The following is a 14,981-nucleotide window of genomic DNA, read 5'->3' on the forward strand; positions in this document are numbered from 1 at the left end:
TAATTTAACAGTGTGCATGGATTCCACAAATAATGGGTATCTAAACTACATGTTGTATGAATTTGCATCCGTTATTAGCAACCTACCCAATTTCTTCAATTTATCTACATAGTCCAACAGTATAACAAGGATAGACTTGTACAGGAAATATAGTTATACATTTTCAAATGGCTCCTTCCATTTTAAATATACTCCCTATTGCATGGGGGGAGTCAGATGGAGTGAATCATTAACCTGTTACCTCACTCATTAAGAATTTAACATGGTATTGTTTTAAGAGAGCGCTTACGATATAACATATAATGATCGCTAAAGAAACTGAATTTAGCACTGTAGGAGCTTAATAAATACCCCGTTATAAAGAAGGGCTATATTTGCCTACATTTTGTCTGATGCGCAAACGTCCCATTTCTGAGTATTTATCATGAATTATTAATGAATCATTGTGAGTAGAAAGAAGCACAATTATTATTAAATTAAGTCCCTGGTAGATTTTTGCGTTAGTGCCAAGAATACAGCAAGGACAGTGTAGATGATATGGAGGGTGGCACCTAAAAATATTCTCTTTACATTTGTTTGAAGTGTCCAGGATGTATTTGTAAACAAGATTTTTTTTTTCTGTTTTTTAAAGTGTAGATCTTCTAAATAACTTATTTTAAGGAAGGAACGAACAAATGAACCCTTAACACACAACGCTGCCCATTTCTTCCTGTTACCCATGTGGTGATTAGCAAATCGTTCCTGAGTTGCACGCTACCCTATGGGTAGAAGGAGCAGTTGCATAGGGCAGCTAAATGTGTGAGTGATGTCTTTCCACGGTGTGAGTGATGTCTTTCCACGGTGGACATTTCTAGCTTCCCTACAGCAAACACAAATAATCCAGTGCAGGGTTCAATTCAACAGGAGATTTTGAGAATTCGTGAGAATTCGTCCCTTTAGGACCCTGTTGCATGTCTTCATATGGCTCTCATATTAAGCTGATCCCCCCTGCCCCGCCAGGAAAAAAAGGCAGTATTGCCCCAAACACTGCCATATTGCTATTGGAAACTGCAACGGTTTGTGTCCATCACTGCAGCATATTGCAGGGCTTTTAGGGTTTTTTTTGTTTTGGGGGCGGTTCTTGTAGGACCGACAGAAGAAATGTCTTTTAACAGAATTTCCCTAAACAGCAGAATACAGCGTGATAAACAAAATCACTCTGCTCAGAGACTCAGAGCATATTTATTTTCTTTTATAAACTCCTTCTAGTGAAATATTTATAGGAGGGCCTGAACCAGACCTCTAGATCCAATCTTGCTGAACTTTGGAAAGGGGAAGCATTCCAAAATCCAAACGTGGATCTGAATTTCTCCAGCAGCTCCTCTCGCTTTATTGCTCAAACCCCAACTCAGAACATCCTCAAATTTGTGGGCTGGGGTCGATGGCTAAATCAGAATTTTGCGGCTTTAGTCCATAGCTTGAACTACTCTTAAAAAAAGTTTCTGGTGCTTGATGTATTTGGCTCAACACTGTTGAGAGCAAAAAGAAAATGCATGGTTGCTCTCCAGCTACCATTCCTGGGGCCAGCACCTTTTGCTGGACTAACTACAAAACAAGCAGACTCCTATAGCGAAGAAGATTGAAAATCCTGAGCGCCATAGTACGAATGCATTGTAAAATGCCATCTGCAATTCCACTTAGTGACGGTCTGCTTAAAGCAAACATGTTCTGTGAAAAATAAAAATATACTTTGTTTTAAGAGGGCTCCTATTTACTCTAAATAACGGAAGGTCCCGGATTCAGGGTTCTTAGTTTTGACCCCAAAAATTCATCTGCCTGGCAATATGTTTAGACTAAATTAATAGTGAAGAGCTCACATCTTTGTTAGTGTATCTATATACCATTTGAATTATTCCATGGAATCTGCATCATCCTCCTCTTACCCTACATTCAATCCAAAATGTGAAAAGGTCTTCATAATATTGCAACTACCCAGCCAGAACTTCTGCCCTCATATACATACACAACCATCTCCATTTAAATCAACAGGAATTGTACATAGAGCAAAATTTGGTCCAGGGTGTGTCATAGCTAAATAGTCTCTTCCTGTGAGCGTGGTTATCCCCAAGGTGTGTGAACAGAGAGACCTTAATAAAGTTGATACTTTAGTAATTAGGAGATTTGATTAAATTGCTCTATTTTTTCAGTACGGCCTTTCTGCTAAAAAAAGAACAAATAAGAGCAAGAACCTGTAGCATGCTAGATACTGATGTTTTATAAAAGAATGAAAGAAGAAGGATCAGAGAAACAAATGTTGACCCTAAGTAGTTTCTAAATCTTTATGTGCTTATAAGTACAATCACCTTTCCTTCAGACATCCTAGGCCTTTGTGCATTTTGAAAATATTCTAAGAGGACAGAAAAAATGCTTTTCCTACTTTTGGTACACATCTTATATTTGTGCATGTGCACACACAGCTCAATGTATGTAGAAACACATTAATATCCCAAATGGATATATTATTGTTAAATATTAACATAAATGTAGCTGTGAGTACTTACTGCGGAGAATGCAAATCTAGTTTAAAATCCTGTTGAAATATATGGTACACAGGTTAACTAGAACATGATTATGTCGCACAGCAGCAGTGAATGCTTCGGGTCATTTCCCTAATCACCAAAAACCTTGTTTATCTGAAAGTTTATTGAGGTCCCCAAAACACTTCATGTAAAAGCGCTGTTTATGGTGCATTGGTTGTGTACATTGACTAGAGAAAACGATGAAACTCTTCATATGGATTTTCTACATACACTTGAAGGTGGCCTCACTGTCTTTCACGTTTGCTGACTTACTCAAATTCAGGCCTTTTCCTGTCCCTTCTCTAGATGCAAATTAAATTGATCTAGTTTTCCTTGATTTTACGGATTATTAAAATGTATGCCCATCTTCCCCCAAATTAACTTAAATCGTGGATGGTTGCATGTTAAACCCACTCCACTGTCTGCCTGAGTGGAGTCGGTTTATAAACACCCACCAAACACACACATAAGGTAAGGAAACTTCATTCATTTTGATTAGTTACATCTGCTGAAAGCAAATGTACAGGTATAGAAAAAGATGGGGGGAAATCATAGTTTTTTTACCCTTCCTCTAATCCCTCAACAGCAGCTTCTGAGCTGCTAGGGTGTGACGTTTATTGGAAACCAAGCACTGAACGTGCCACTAAAGATCAACGCAGTGCTTACTCTATCCAGCTAAATTAAAGGTATCTCTTGGGCAGCATACTGAAGGTGGTTGCACTCAGCATATCAACTTTTCATTTTTTAAATCCCAAAGAGAGAACTGTTGGGGGGAGGGTTAGAAACCCCATTTAATTACAAGATGTTATTCAGCTGTCATATCTTTTACTGTGACACAACAAAGGCAGGCCTCATCAATGGTAGGTAGCTGCTGCTGCTGCCTCATTTGCCCCTCCCCACCTTCCAAAGGATTTCTTTATAGCAAAGACTTCATTTTCAGAAAGTCCTGCAGCTGCCGGTTCTGAACTAGTGCATAACTAGTCATAATTAGGAGGACAGACATGCTAGAGGTTCACACGCAGATGCCCTCCTGCTACCAGAAGGGCGGGGATCCGACAGAAACGTTGTGTTCTGTCCCCACCTCAAAAAGGTTTTAAAATAGTTCCTTGTAATATGAAAAGCTGGCCATACCTGTAATTGGGAGCTGTGCCTGCAGGACAGCAGAGATAACAATCCCCTTCCACTTCATCTTGCTCCCCCGGATTGCACTGAGGGGCTGGAGGCCGCGAGTTATCAGAGAGTGGGATGGTGAGGAGAAAAGGCACCTCCACTGGCTTTGTTCTTCTGGCTGTCTCCACAGGAAGTGCGAGGTCTATAAGATCTTTCAGAGTCCACCTGCCGGCAGTGTGGTTGAAACACACGCTCCTTCTTTTGCTTCACAACCAGGAAGCTTTAGAGGTTTGGTTTCATATTCTTGGTATTGATGTTTGGGGTTCTCTTTTTTCCCCTCTTTTATTAGTTTTTCTGATAGAGCCTCAGAAATTCTAAATCAGCAGCAGCTGAACTTCTACAAGAAGCCTATAAAGTACGCAGGGCGCGATATTCACTCATAGTACAGTAAATCAGAAACAGAGGTGAAAACACAACTCAGGGCATACCACGCTCATCCTCGGACAACTACATGGCTCAGGGGATTGGCGGAGCTCTTCATCTTGGGTCACTGATTTAAATCCAGAACCGGCCACCAGTGACCACAACTTGTTATCCTCTTTCGGCTACTCGGTGGCCTGAGTGAAAGGAGTTGGTCTCAATTTTGTTCCTTGTAGACAAGCGTCCACATGACAGGAAAGCACCATGAAATTTGGAACTAACAGGCCCCTGTTGGGTGTAGGTAGCTGGGAAACTGCGATGCCTTTTGTTTTAAAGGTGCTGCCCCTTCCTTTACATAGCTAAGAACAGCCTCTCTCGCCTCAGAGTTCAACGGCCATTTTGTTCTCAGAGTTGCTGCAGCCTTTAGGGGAGGAGACGCACAGCGTGCACTCTCCCGCAGAGACGCAGTCGGCGCCCCCTGGACAGGCTGCCACAACTCAGAATAAAATGGCTGCTGACCTCCGCACAGAGGGAGAGTTCTTAGAAAATGTAAAGGCGTAGTACCTTTAAAACAAATGGCATTGCAGTGTCCGAGCTACATACACCACATCTCCTCTCACTAAAGGCCTGAGTGGGCCAGGAGACTGAACAACCCTCTCATCCCTAGAAGCGGTCCCTCCGTGACGCCGTTGAGACACACTAGCAGGGTGCAGTCGGGGATGTTTGCCCTGCTTCTACCAGAACAGTTATGCTCTGGGAATTAATAGGACTCCTTGGGGCTTTCAAACTAACACCTTCAACCAGCACTTAATATACAATTCAAAATAAAAGACTCAAATGGGGGACTACTGAGGCGCCTTTTAGTAGCCCAGTTCCAACTTAGCAAACTATATAGGCAGTAACAGAAGAGTTATTTCAAGTGAACAGTAACTTAGTAGATTTCATTCTCCAGGGCTCTTCTCTTAGTCAGTTGGCTAGCTGTTGTCGGCTGACAGTGTTAATAATACTGAGCTATTTCACAGTGTTTTCACTTGAGGAGCTCAAAGAATTAAATTAGTCTCACAAACATGCCTGATGCAGCAGCTAAGCATTATTATGCCCAGTATGTAGATGGAGAAATTAGCTTGCCAAGGCAGGCAGAGCTGGGAATAAAACCCAGGAGTCCAGAGCACTCTGGGGCATGAGGCCCCAGAATTTTTAAAGGGACAAAAGGAACAGCAATGGGAGCCAGAGGGTGGTCAGAGCACACATCTCCCTGAATATTCCCCAATAAGATTTTTTACCACTGACTTGAGCAGCAACAGGCCGATAAAAGGAGTAGAATTATTTAGGCTGGTACAAAAGGAGGTAAGTAAGAATTATGAGATGAAATTAAGAAAGGGAAATTTTAGTTTGAATACCCAAAAAAACCTTCGTAACAAGGAGATCTATTAAGTTATGGCAGAGTCTCCACCAGGAAGTGGTGAGGAACTCCATTTCTCAGAATATTTATAACAAAACTGGACAAAATGCTCATCAATGCAATGTTGTCAAATATTGCAACTTTATAGTGAGTCAAGTACACAGTGGAGACAGCAGACCTTCTCTGAAGGGTTAAGAGAAGCTTTTAGCTACCTTGACTATATGTCTAGCACCATGTCTGTTGGGGAAATTACCCATTATTGGCAGAGGGAGATGGGTTAATCATGGTTTCTGGACCTGTACTGAACAGTTTGGTATACTGTACACTTCCATTTCAACAGTGCTCAGCGTGGTTAAGCTGCACCTGTTTCTGGCACCTGTTGTCTATGATTGGTAAATTTCCTAGAGTACACAAAGCATACGTTCACCAGACGCTGTGTCAATATGCCACTCTCTCTCTCTCTGGCCACAGGCAGGCCTCGCACAAGCTTCTCTGATGCAGGAGGCTAATTCATCCCCCAAAGGCAGCCTGTTTTCAGGCTGGGTGTGCTTGCCTGAGGTATAAAGAAGCAGCAGGGTTTGGAGTTTAAACAGGAAATAAATGAAAACTAAAAATGAACCTGCTCCACAGTCAAGCTGGGGATAAAAATAATGACACACTGCCCTCTGGCTCATGCACTGCTACCCCAGAGACCCTACCCATAATCATCACCACAGACTGCTGGGATTAAGGGCAGATCTGTTATCAGCAGATCTGATTCTCCTGATCCTACCTAGTACAGTTAGTATTCGCAGACAAACTTAATACCTCTGTCACCTGTTAGAGGATCTGGAAGACATTGGAGAAAGTCAATGTCTGTAGAGCCTGGCCTATTTTCAGCAATAAATGGTAGTATTGTAGTCCCCAAAAACTAATTCAACACCAAGCTCTTACAACAATTTTTGGAGATATTCACACAAAGATAATGGATACTGAATAGACAGTAGAAGTTCTGTATGGTGAGCAGGCTGTAGCCCACAGATGGACCTGCCATTCATGCACAAGACACTGCAAAGAAAAGAGAAGTGTGCATATCACTGTTTAAAGTATGCAAGCTAGTGACTTACATTGACAAAACGTAGTCTAGAGCAGCGTTTCTCAAGTGCAGCCACAGCCTCCTGGGCTGGAAGAACTGGGGGCAAAGTAGAGGCCCCTCCCCGTCCCTGTTGCTCCTGGATGCCTTGCCTTGGTGTTGGTTGCTGGGGCTGCCAGAAGGGGTTGGGCCCTGCCCCCCTCTGGAGACCCCCAGGGCACAATGCTGGAGGAGCAGGCAGACAGCGAGTCCCCAACCTTCCCAGGGACGGTGGGGCTTAGGCTATGGAGTTCAGCCCTGGGGTAGCAGGCTCTGGCCGTGGTCCTTCGGGCTCCAGTCCCGGGCTCTGCCTGCACAGCAACAGGCTGCAGTGGCGGGGCTTCAGGCTCTAGCCCCCCAATGCTGCCCCTAGTCCCCCATCCAGGGCTTAATTTGTCCCCAGGCTTGGCAGGGCTGACTATGTGCATATTTATTTGTTCTTCCTAAAGCTAATTAAGTAAGTGTGAGAGCGGTAACCAGCAAGAGTTGGTGGCCGCACTCTGAGGACATCAAAAAATTTGTCCTGAGAACCCCTGATCTAGAGGCAGTCCTATACTGCGCCTCTGCATTTTAGTGCATTGGAATTTATAGTGAAGCTTCACTCTGCCCTAATTGCCTCTATGTGCTAATCCCCTTGAAATGGAGCAATGATTGCACAAGTATTAATTGTTGCATTCCAAGGGGATTATCTCCTCCCCCTCTGCACATTTGCCAATACCCTGTAAGGAAAAGTATAAGGAAGAATTCCTGGCTTCTGCTCTTGCTTCAGATGCTGCCAACAGACAGTGAAGAGGAGTTTGTCTTACTACAGCTGCTCCCCTCGGGGAGTGAAAATATTGCTTTCCTAAGGCCTCCCACTCAGCTGCCAGTATCCCTTGCAGCTGCAGAGTGTAAACAGAAGCCCTGCCACATCTAAAGTGACAGGCTACTGTAGAATAGAAGAAAACAGACACCTGTGTAACACAGGAGATAAACATGTCCGTGAATGTACATGTCCCATGGGAAATAAACAGGCATCTGTGTATTATACCAGAAAACTCCCATCCACTGCTTAGTTTCTTGTGATTTGCAGTCATCTGTTTCTGCTTTGTTTTTAAGTGTTCAGCCTGATTAAGGTGTTAGAAATATATCTAAGACATTAGAACAACATTAATGTGGGGCCCCTATGAACATGCACCAGTTCTCAGCCTGTTGAACAAGCACTATAGTGTCACTTTCAAGATGCCTGACATTGAAAAGCAGCAGCTGGTTCTAAAACCATCAACAACCTGTTCAGACCACAATTCTCTGGAGAACCTAATTGATTATGAGAGAATGTAAGATGTAGGCAAATCACATTAACCTACAGAAAGGGAAATAAGCAATCCTACTGGTTATTAATGATTTGACCTGTTAATTCCACTTTGATTTCTGTTATAGCCTATTTTGCTGGCACAAGTTTCACAGGTTTACAGTCCCTTGGGCTGTATGTAGGAAAACTCCATAATTCTTTTCAAAGCACACACTCCCAACGTGTGAACCAACTTCAGTACTTTATTCCCACATTTATATAGACCTCACTAGCTATTATGCATTAGTTTAGCTTATGGTATAAAGTCATGGTGAACACCTTGACACTACTGTGATCTGTGAGGCATTTCTCCATTTCAGGTTCTCTTCCTTGTTTCTCTCACTTTTTCTTTTAGGAGCTTTTCCACATATTTAGTTGCAGGGCTAAAACATTAAAATGAGTGGTTTTTTTTTTTTTTTTTTTTTTAAATCAAGGCCCCAATTAGCAGTTGATTATGTAACTTGGTCTTGACTAAATGCCAAGAGGCATAAACCATATTGCACACTAAAATTGCCACTGAAGTTTTAATAGAATCATCTCTCTATTTCTTGTCTAAACAAAGGCTGCATTTTGGCCTACAGGTAGCTAGATTGTAGCACTGGATGAAGTGATCTTTAATGGGGACCATGGGCAAAGACCCAAACTTATACACTCCTCTATTGGGCTTTGTCAGCTTACCATGTTTTTGTGGTAGTCAGAACAGGTCCTATTAGTTCGACTTAAAAAAAAATAATAAATCTTTCAGTTAAAGATGTTGAGCTGCTTTACAAGCATTAGTCTCACAAGGAGCCTGTGAGGTAGGTATTATCTACATTTTACAGACAGAGCATGTGAAGGACAGAGAGGTTAAGGTCACAAAGCAAGTCAGTGGCAGAACCACAAATGAAATCACGCAGTCCTAACACAGCCTCTCTCAAATGCGACCACCATGGCCGCATGTGGCCAACAGGGACTTTTCTTGCAGCCACAGCCTCCTGGGTTGGGGTAGGAGGGGCAAAGTAGCAGCCCCTTCCCCCCGTTGCTCCTGGATGCCTTGCCTTTGTGTTAGTTGCTGGGGCCACCAGCAGGGGTTGGGCCTTGCCCCCCTTTGGAGACACCTGGGGCACAACACTGGAGGAGCAGGCACCCAGTGAGTTCTCTACATTCCCAGAGGGCAGTAGGGCTCAGACTTTGGGGTTCAGCCCTGGGGTAGCAGGGTGGTAGGCTTTGGCCATGGGGCTTCGGGCTCCAGTCCCGGGCTCTGGCTGCACAGCAACAGGCCCCAGGTTCCAGCAGCAAGGCTTCAGGCTCTAATCCCCTGATGCCTCCCCTGGCCGCCACATCCAGGGCTTAATTTGTCCCCAGGCTTGGCAGGGCTGAGTAAGTCTGCTGTGAAAAATGATACTAGTATGTTTGTTAATATCACTTTTGACAACAGACTTACTAGCTAGCAATAAATAAATTACAATGATTTGGACATGTAAATGTGCATATTTATTTGTTTTTCCTAAAGCTAATTAAGTGTTTTAGGAAAAAGTGAGAGAGCGGCAACCAGCAAGAGTAAGTGGCCGCACTCTAAGGCCACCAAAAATTTGTCCTGAGAACCCCTGTCCTAACGTCTAGTTCCTTTCTACCCTCCAGGCAACATTTTTGAGGGACAACCTCCTCTCACTCAGCAGCTGCTTAAGAAGCTTCACTGGGAAGTTCCAGAGAGTCTCATCCATTCTATTTAAACTGGAAAGATTATATGCTCAAGGCTGATAATGAGAGTTAGAATCTAGTGGGTAACTGGGGGGATGACTGGGGCTCTCTAGATGTAGGATTAGCAACAGGGAGAATTTTTAAAACAAACATTTTCAAATACATTACTTTTATTGGTTTGCAGGTTAACCATCATCACAGCAACTAGGCCCTTTGCGTTAAAAATTAAATAAACCAGCCTCCAATGACAGCGAATTATCACTTCTCTGGTCTCTTACTACCTACATGCCTTCATCCCATCACAAACCCAAGTGATACAACTACCTATTATACTGACCTGAAACAAGTTCTTGTTTTGGAGAAGCCTTTGGACCAACTCCAAGAGTTTAACCTTAGAAACTGATGAATTGAGCTTCTCAGCCATGATGGAACATAAAACAAGAAGTCGTCTAGTCTAACAAGGTCTCAGTAATATTTCAAGTGCTGAATGGTCTATCTCCTTGAATACTGTTCCTCTGTGTAAGAGCCTGCACAGCTAAAGCCTGGAACCATCGGAGTTCTGGGTGCTGACTCCTCCACATCACCACAGGAGGCGTAGGCTAGGCTCCCACAGGAGGACCTAGCGAGGCTGGGCCCAGCAGGAAGTACTGCCTAGCAGGACCTGAGTGGCAGCTCCTTGCAGCCCACTGATTGGCTGGGACTAGGACTTAAGCCAGAAGCTATGCCAGAGAGTTGTTTGAGCAACAATACAGACTGCCTGCGATTTCAGAGAGAGATCCCAGACTCTGGTTTCTGACCTGCTGGACTCTTGGTTTATTCCCAGGCTTATCTCAGACTCTGACTTCCAGTAACCAGATGCTTCATGCCTACTGACAACTGATTACTGGTTTGCCCTCTGGCCTGTCTTGGACTCTGACTTTCTGGTACCTGATTCAGCCTGACTTCTGACTCCTGCTCTGATTGACCACAAGCCGCTCATAACACTCTAGACTACTTGTTCAAATCTGGTCCAGATACACAGCAAACAAAAAGGTTAATTATCCAGTGGCTATTTGACCATTAGGAAAAGAGATTTACATATCTCAGTCCATTTGCTAGTGGACAAGTGTCCACATGACAAAACCGCCACGACAGTCAGCAGCGTTTGTCTGCATTCAACAGAAGTGCTAAGGACTGAATGAACAAGGAAACCTGTCAACCACTGGCGGTGGTTTCTCCCGGAGAAGGTTGAGACAGGTGTGGGAAAATCTGTGATGCCACCACCTCTGCTAGACAAGTGTGAATTTAAAACTTTTAATTTTCAGGGCTGCTAATCCAGCACCTTTCACAACATAAATTAACGACAAAAACAAAAGAATGAGTGTTTTATTAGATAGCTGTAATAGAATGCCTTTTTTGGTGGACAAGAGTATACAGAATTTAAAGTGCTAGAGAAGTGAACTCTACGTATTCGACCCCCAGACCCAGCATTCTTCTAAGCTGGATTTATAACAGGTCAAAATCAATCTATTTTAGGTAATAGTTTGAAAATGTATCAACCCAAGAAACTAAAGTCTATGGCACCCTCTTGTGGCCAACAGTGACAATTTACTAGAGTTTGGTACTTCCCACTTTTGTTACTGGACAGGAAACACCAATGTTGTAAACAGCTCCAATGAGTATGTTTTGCTGGGTAGATAGTCTCTAGGGAGGGAAGCATGACTCTAAAACATGACAATTAACTAGATGACTAAAGAAAGACTCAGCTAGGATTTATTTATTGTTTTGGGCAATAGACTGACTATATTACGTATAGCAGTTTAAGATCAAAGGTACAGCATTGCCTCAAACATCGTAACTTAAACTGCAAAACTAACACAGTTATTCTGTTCCATTTCTGTTTTGACATGTTTACCCCATACTCTTCAGTTCTTAGATCCTCAAATGAAAGGTGCTGTCGAGCATTTTGCAAACAGTTAAAACATCACATCTATGAGCTACATAAATATGACCTCATCTTACAGATTGGAAAACAAAAGTAGCAGTGAAGTCTCGCCCTCACATGGATTCCCCTTTTGATCTGGGGCCCCTCTGCCCCAGACCCTCTCCTTTCTAGGGCCCTGGTCCTCACCACTCCCTCCTTTGGGGCAGTTTTCGACCCAGCCCGATCCTCCAGCCTCCCCCTCTTTCTCTGGGGGCAAGGCCATCTTACCTGGCCCACCTTGTGGCACAGGAAGCACATCCAGTGCCTTTCTTTGGCCACATCAGGACTAGCCTGGGCCCTATGAGTTCCATAGGGGTACTCCCTCTTCCTGTGCCCAGGCTCCCCACAGGCCCAACAAGTTTGGAGCCCCCCTGTTGACCTCACAGAGGTTGTGTTTTCTGGGTGAGGCCTCCTTGCTCCATCCGAGTAGGGGCACTCACATCTGTAGTGTCCCGGTCGCCCACAGGCGAAACAGTCTTTAGGCCTGGCACCAGCCTCCAGCCCCAGGCCCCTAATGAGGTCCACGTGCCCTCCACCACAGCAGCTGAAGCAGTCCTGCTTGCTGCTCAGCAAGCCAGGCCACACAGGCTCTCCACACAGGCTCCATTAGAGCAAGCCCGTCTTTGACAGGGCAGATCCCCCATTCCTTCTGGCAAATAAGATACATCCACAGCTACATGGCAAGAACTGGGAGGGGGGAGAAGAGTGGAAAAAATTAATAAATCCTGAGAAATAACTAAACCAAATAGTCCATCCTTTTTCTCCACCCTTGGTCGCTCAAGTCTCTGATCCAGGCAATAGTCCGACACAAGGGACAGGGCAAGGACTATCAGGGGTGGACCACCTATGCCCACGTTCTCCACCACTTTGTATTGAAGTGAGACTCACCAGTCCGGCGCCTCCTGCTGGTCATCTTGGGAATTAGCTCTTTCCAGCCTTCGGCGCACCCTCTGCAGGCTGGTGTCTCGCCTGCCCCTAGCATTCATGTCCCTCCCAGACCCCCGTGTCCTTTACCCTGGGGTTCTGCCCCAGCAGCACCCCTACACTCTGGGTCTCCCCTCCCTGGGGAACCCCCAACCCTCTAAACCCACCTTGCGTCAGTGGCTACTGCCAGTCATCTAACCCCCGCTCGCTGGGGTAGACTGCAGTGTAATGGCCACTTATCATTGGTAAGGACTTGGGACCAGCTGCCTCTGCCTATCCCCAGGCTGCCCCTCTGCAGCCCCAGTACCTTCCTGGGCCTTTACCAAGGCCTGTAGCCAGGGGGTTTACCAGGCTAGAGCTCCCCAGCTCCCTTTGCCCTTCCCCAGCACTACTCTGCTCTGCTTAAGGTACCTCGCTATCAGGCAGCTAGCCCTTCCCACTCCAGGGCTAGAGTGAGACTCCAGCTTCTGGCCCACAGCCCTCTTATAAGGGCCAGCCCTGATTAAGCCAGCCACACCTGTGGTCAGCTACATAGCCAGCTTCCTCTAGCTGGTCTTAATCCCTTTTCCCAGCTGTAGCCCTCTCCAGGGCTGCTTTTACTATTGGCTCTTCCAGGGCTGTTTTAACCCCTTCAGGGCCAGAGCAGGGTGACCACCCCACTACATATCCCTTAGCAAAGGAAGTCAGATGTTTTACTGGATTAGCACTGATAGTAGTACTACTTTCAGGGGGGAAAAAAATTTTATACTAGCTTGGATTCCAGCCAACTGTGCTATCTTAACAGTGACCTGGTGAAAGCTTTTTAATCCAAATATTCTACAAGTCCTGTAGCCACACTAGCACCTTAAGCTAGGATCTCTTAAGTTCAGCTGGGGGGTTCCCATCTGGTTTCTATCTTATGTTCCTAAAAGGCTTCAGCCAGTCACCTGCAGGGGTTAAGAAAGCTTTTTTCATTATTCCTCTTCCCCATCTGTCCTGCTCCCAATGTACTGCGGGAGGAGGAGGGTTGATCATCTTCTGGAGCATCAGAGACTGGGGATGGGACATTGGATGAAGTAAGTCAGGGCTTCTAAGGTGGCACCAAGCATTCTCTCTCTCTCTCTCCCTCTTCAGGTGCTTCTCTGGCTTGTTCGTTCTTCCTCACATGTTCAGGGTCTAACTGATCACCATATGGGTGAGGTCAGGAAGGAATTTCCACCAAGATCAGACTGGCAGCAACCTTGGGGTTTTTTCCTTTCCTCTACAGCATGTGGGTATGGGTTATTTGGTCAGATTCCCTGCCACTGCAGGAGCCTTGGTCCTACCTAGTCTCTGCCTGTAGCATATAATAGTTTAGTCTCCTGTTACCTGTAATACTTCGCTCTAATTTTGGTAATTTCGTTTAGAGTGCAGGTGCTGTTAGTGGCTCGTGAGATACAAGTCACACTAGATGATCTGGTGTTCCCTTCTGGTCTTAAATTCTATTACTAGTCCTGAAGATCCAGGCCCTTGGAAGCTCAGAGGCCTACACTGGGCACCTTTGGTAGGAAGAATGCATATGTGGCCAGATCCTTCTGGTTGTCATATCACTCTTTCCAGAAGAAGCATTCATCCTAGTATTCTGCCCCAAGTGCTAATGTAGGCCAAAATTCCATTACTATAGACTCTACTGGAAAAAAATATTCCAATTTATCCTAAATAATTGTATAATATTACTGGAAGGTAGTAACAAATGGTTCCACCCCAACCCACAGAACAGCAAAGGAATCTGTGCAAGGAGAAAAGACTAATATAAGGAGACTGTCATGCTAGGCAGGGGCAAAGGAGAGAGTATAACTGCTTACAGACCTTAACAGAGAACACTCAGGAGGATAGTCACATTTAAGGTTTAAAGAGAAAGTCAGTGACCCATTTCAGTGATCAACTAAAATGACAGTAAGAACAACCCCAGTGATCCCTTACATGGAAAAATGTAGTCTTAAAAAAACATTTAGGGGGTCAGAACTACACAAAACACTGACAGGGTTAATATACAAGAGGAGGAAGATGAATACACTTTGATCACTACTAGTAAAATACAGAGCAATGGGTTTAAGTGAAAAACAAAGTCATGAAAACAAGAAAATGTCAGCAACAAGGACAATCAGTGGAATAATTTTAGATGTGGTAAAATATGGAAAGAGGAATGGGCAAATCAGACTTGTTGCCTATTAGGTCTAGTGTTGACCCAAAGAGTCCTTCCTTTCCCCAGTATAGTATAACATCTCTAGGTCTTGGTTTATGTGAATGAAACCTTCTCCCCACCTCCAGATAAGATCAGATCGCTCTCTAGACTACCACAAAGTGACAGCATTAATGTAGGGAAGGAATAAAGAAGATGGAGGCATAAAGCCGGATAGATTAGAGCAAGCCAGGCTTTGACAGAGCAGATCCCCCATTCCTTCTGGCAATCCACATCCACAGCTACATGGCAAGAACGGGGAGGGGGGAAGAGGAGGAAGAGT

The 14,981-nt window shown here is 44.6% G+C and overlaps 1 protein-coding gene across 2 annotated transcripts in view; it reads right to left on the reverse strand.

The window, feature by feature from the left end:
- Positions 1–14,871, reverse strand: part of CD247 (CD247 molecule) — a 95,023-nt gene extending 80,152 nt beyond the window's left edge. The window contains exon 1 of one of the 2 annotated variants that reach the window (XM_027820050.3): positions 3,690–14,871. In XM_027820050.3, the coding sequence (XP_027675851.2) occupies positions 3,690–3,747 (58 nt within the window). In that variant the 5' untranslated portion in view covers positions 3,748–14,871. The remainder of the gene's footprint in view (positions 1–3,689) is intronic. The other variant, XM_027820051.3, reaches the window with a different exon arrangement.
- Between the last annotated feature and the right edge of the window lie 110 nt (positions 14,872–14,981).

This window comes from Chelonia mydas, chromosome 1, assembly GCF_015237465.2.
Source record: "Chelonia mydas isolate rCheMyd1 chromosome 1, rCheMyd1.pri.v2, whole genome shotgun sequence".
NCBI lineage: Eukaryota > Metazoa > Chordata > Testudines > Cheloniidae > Chelonia > Chelonia mydas.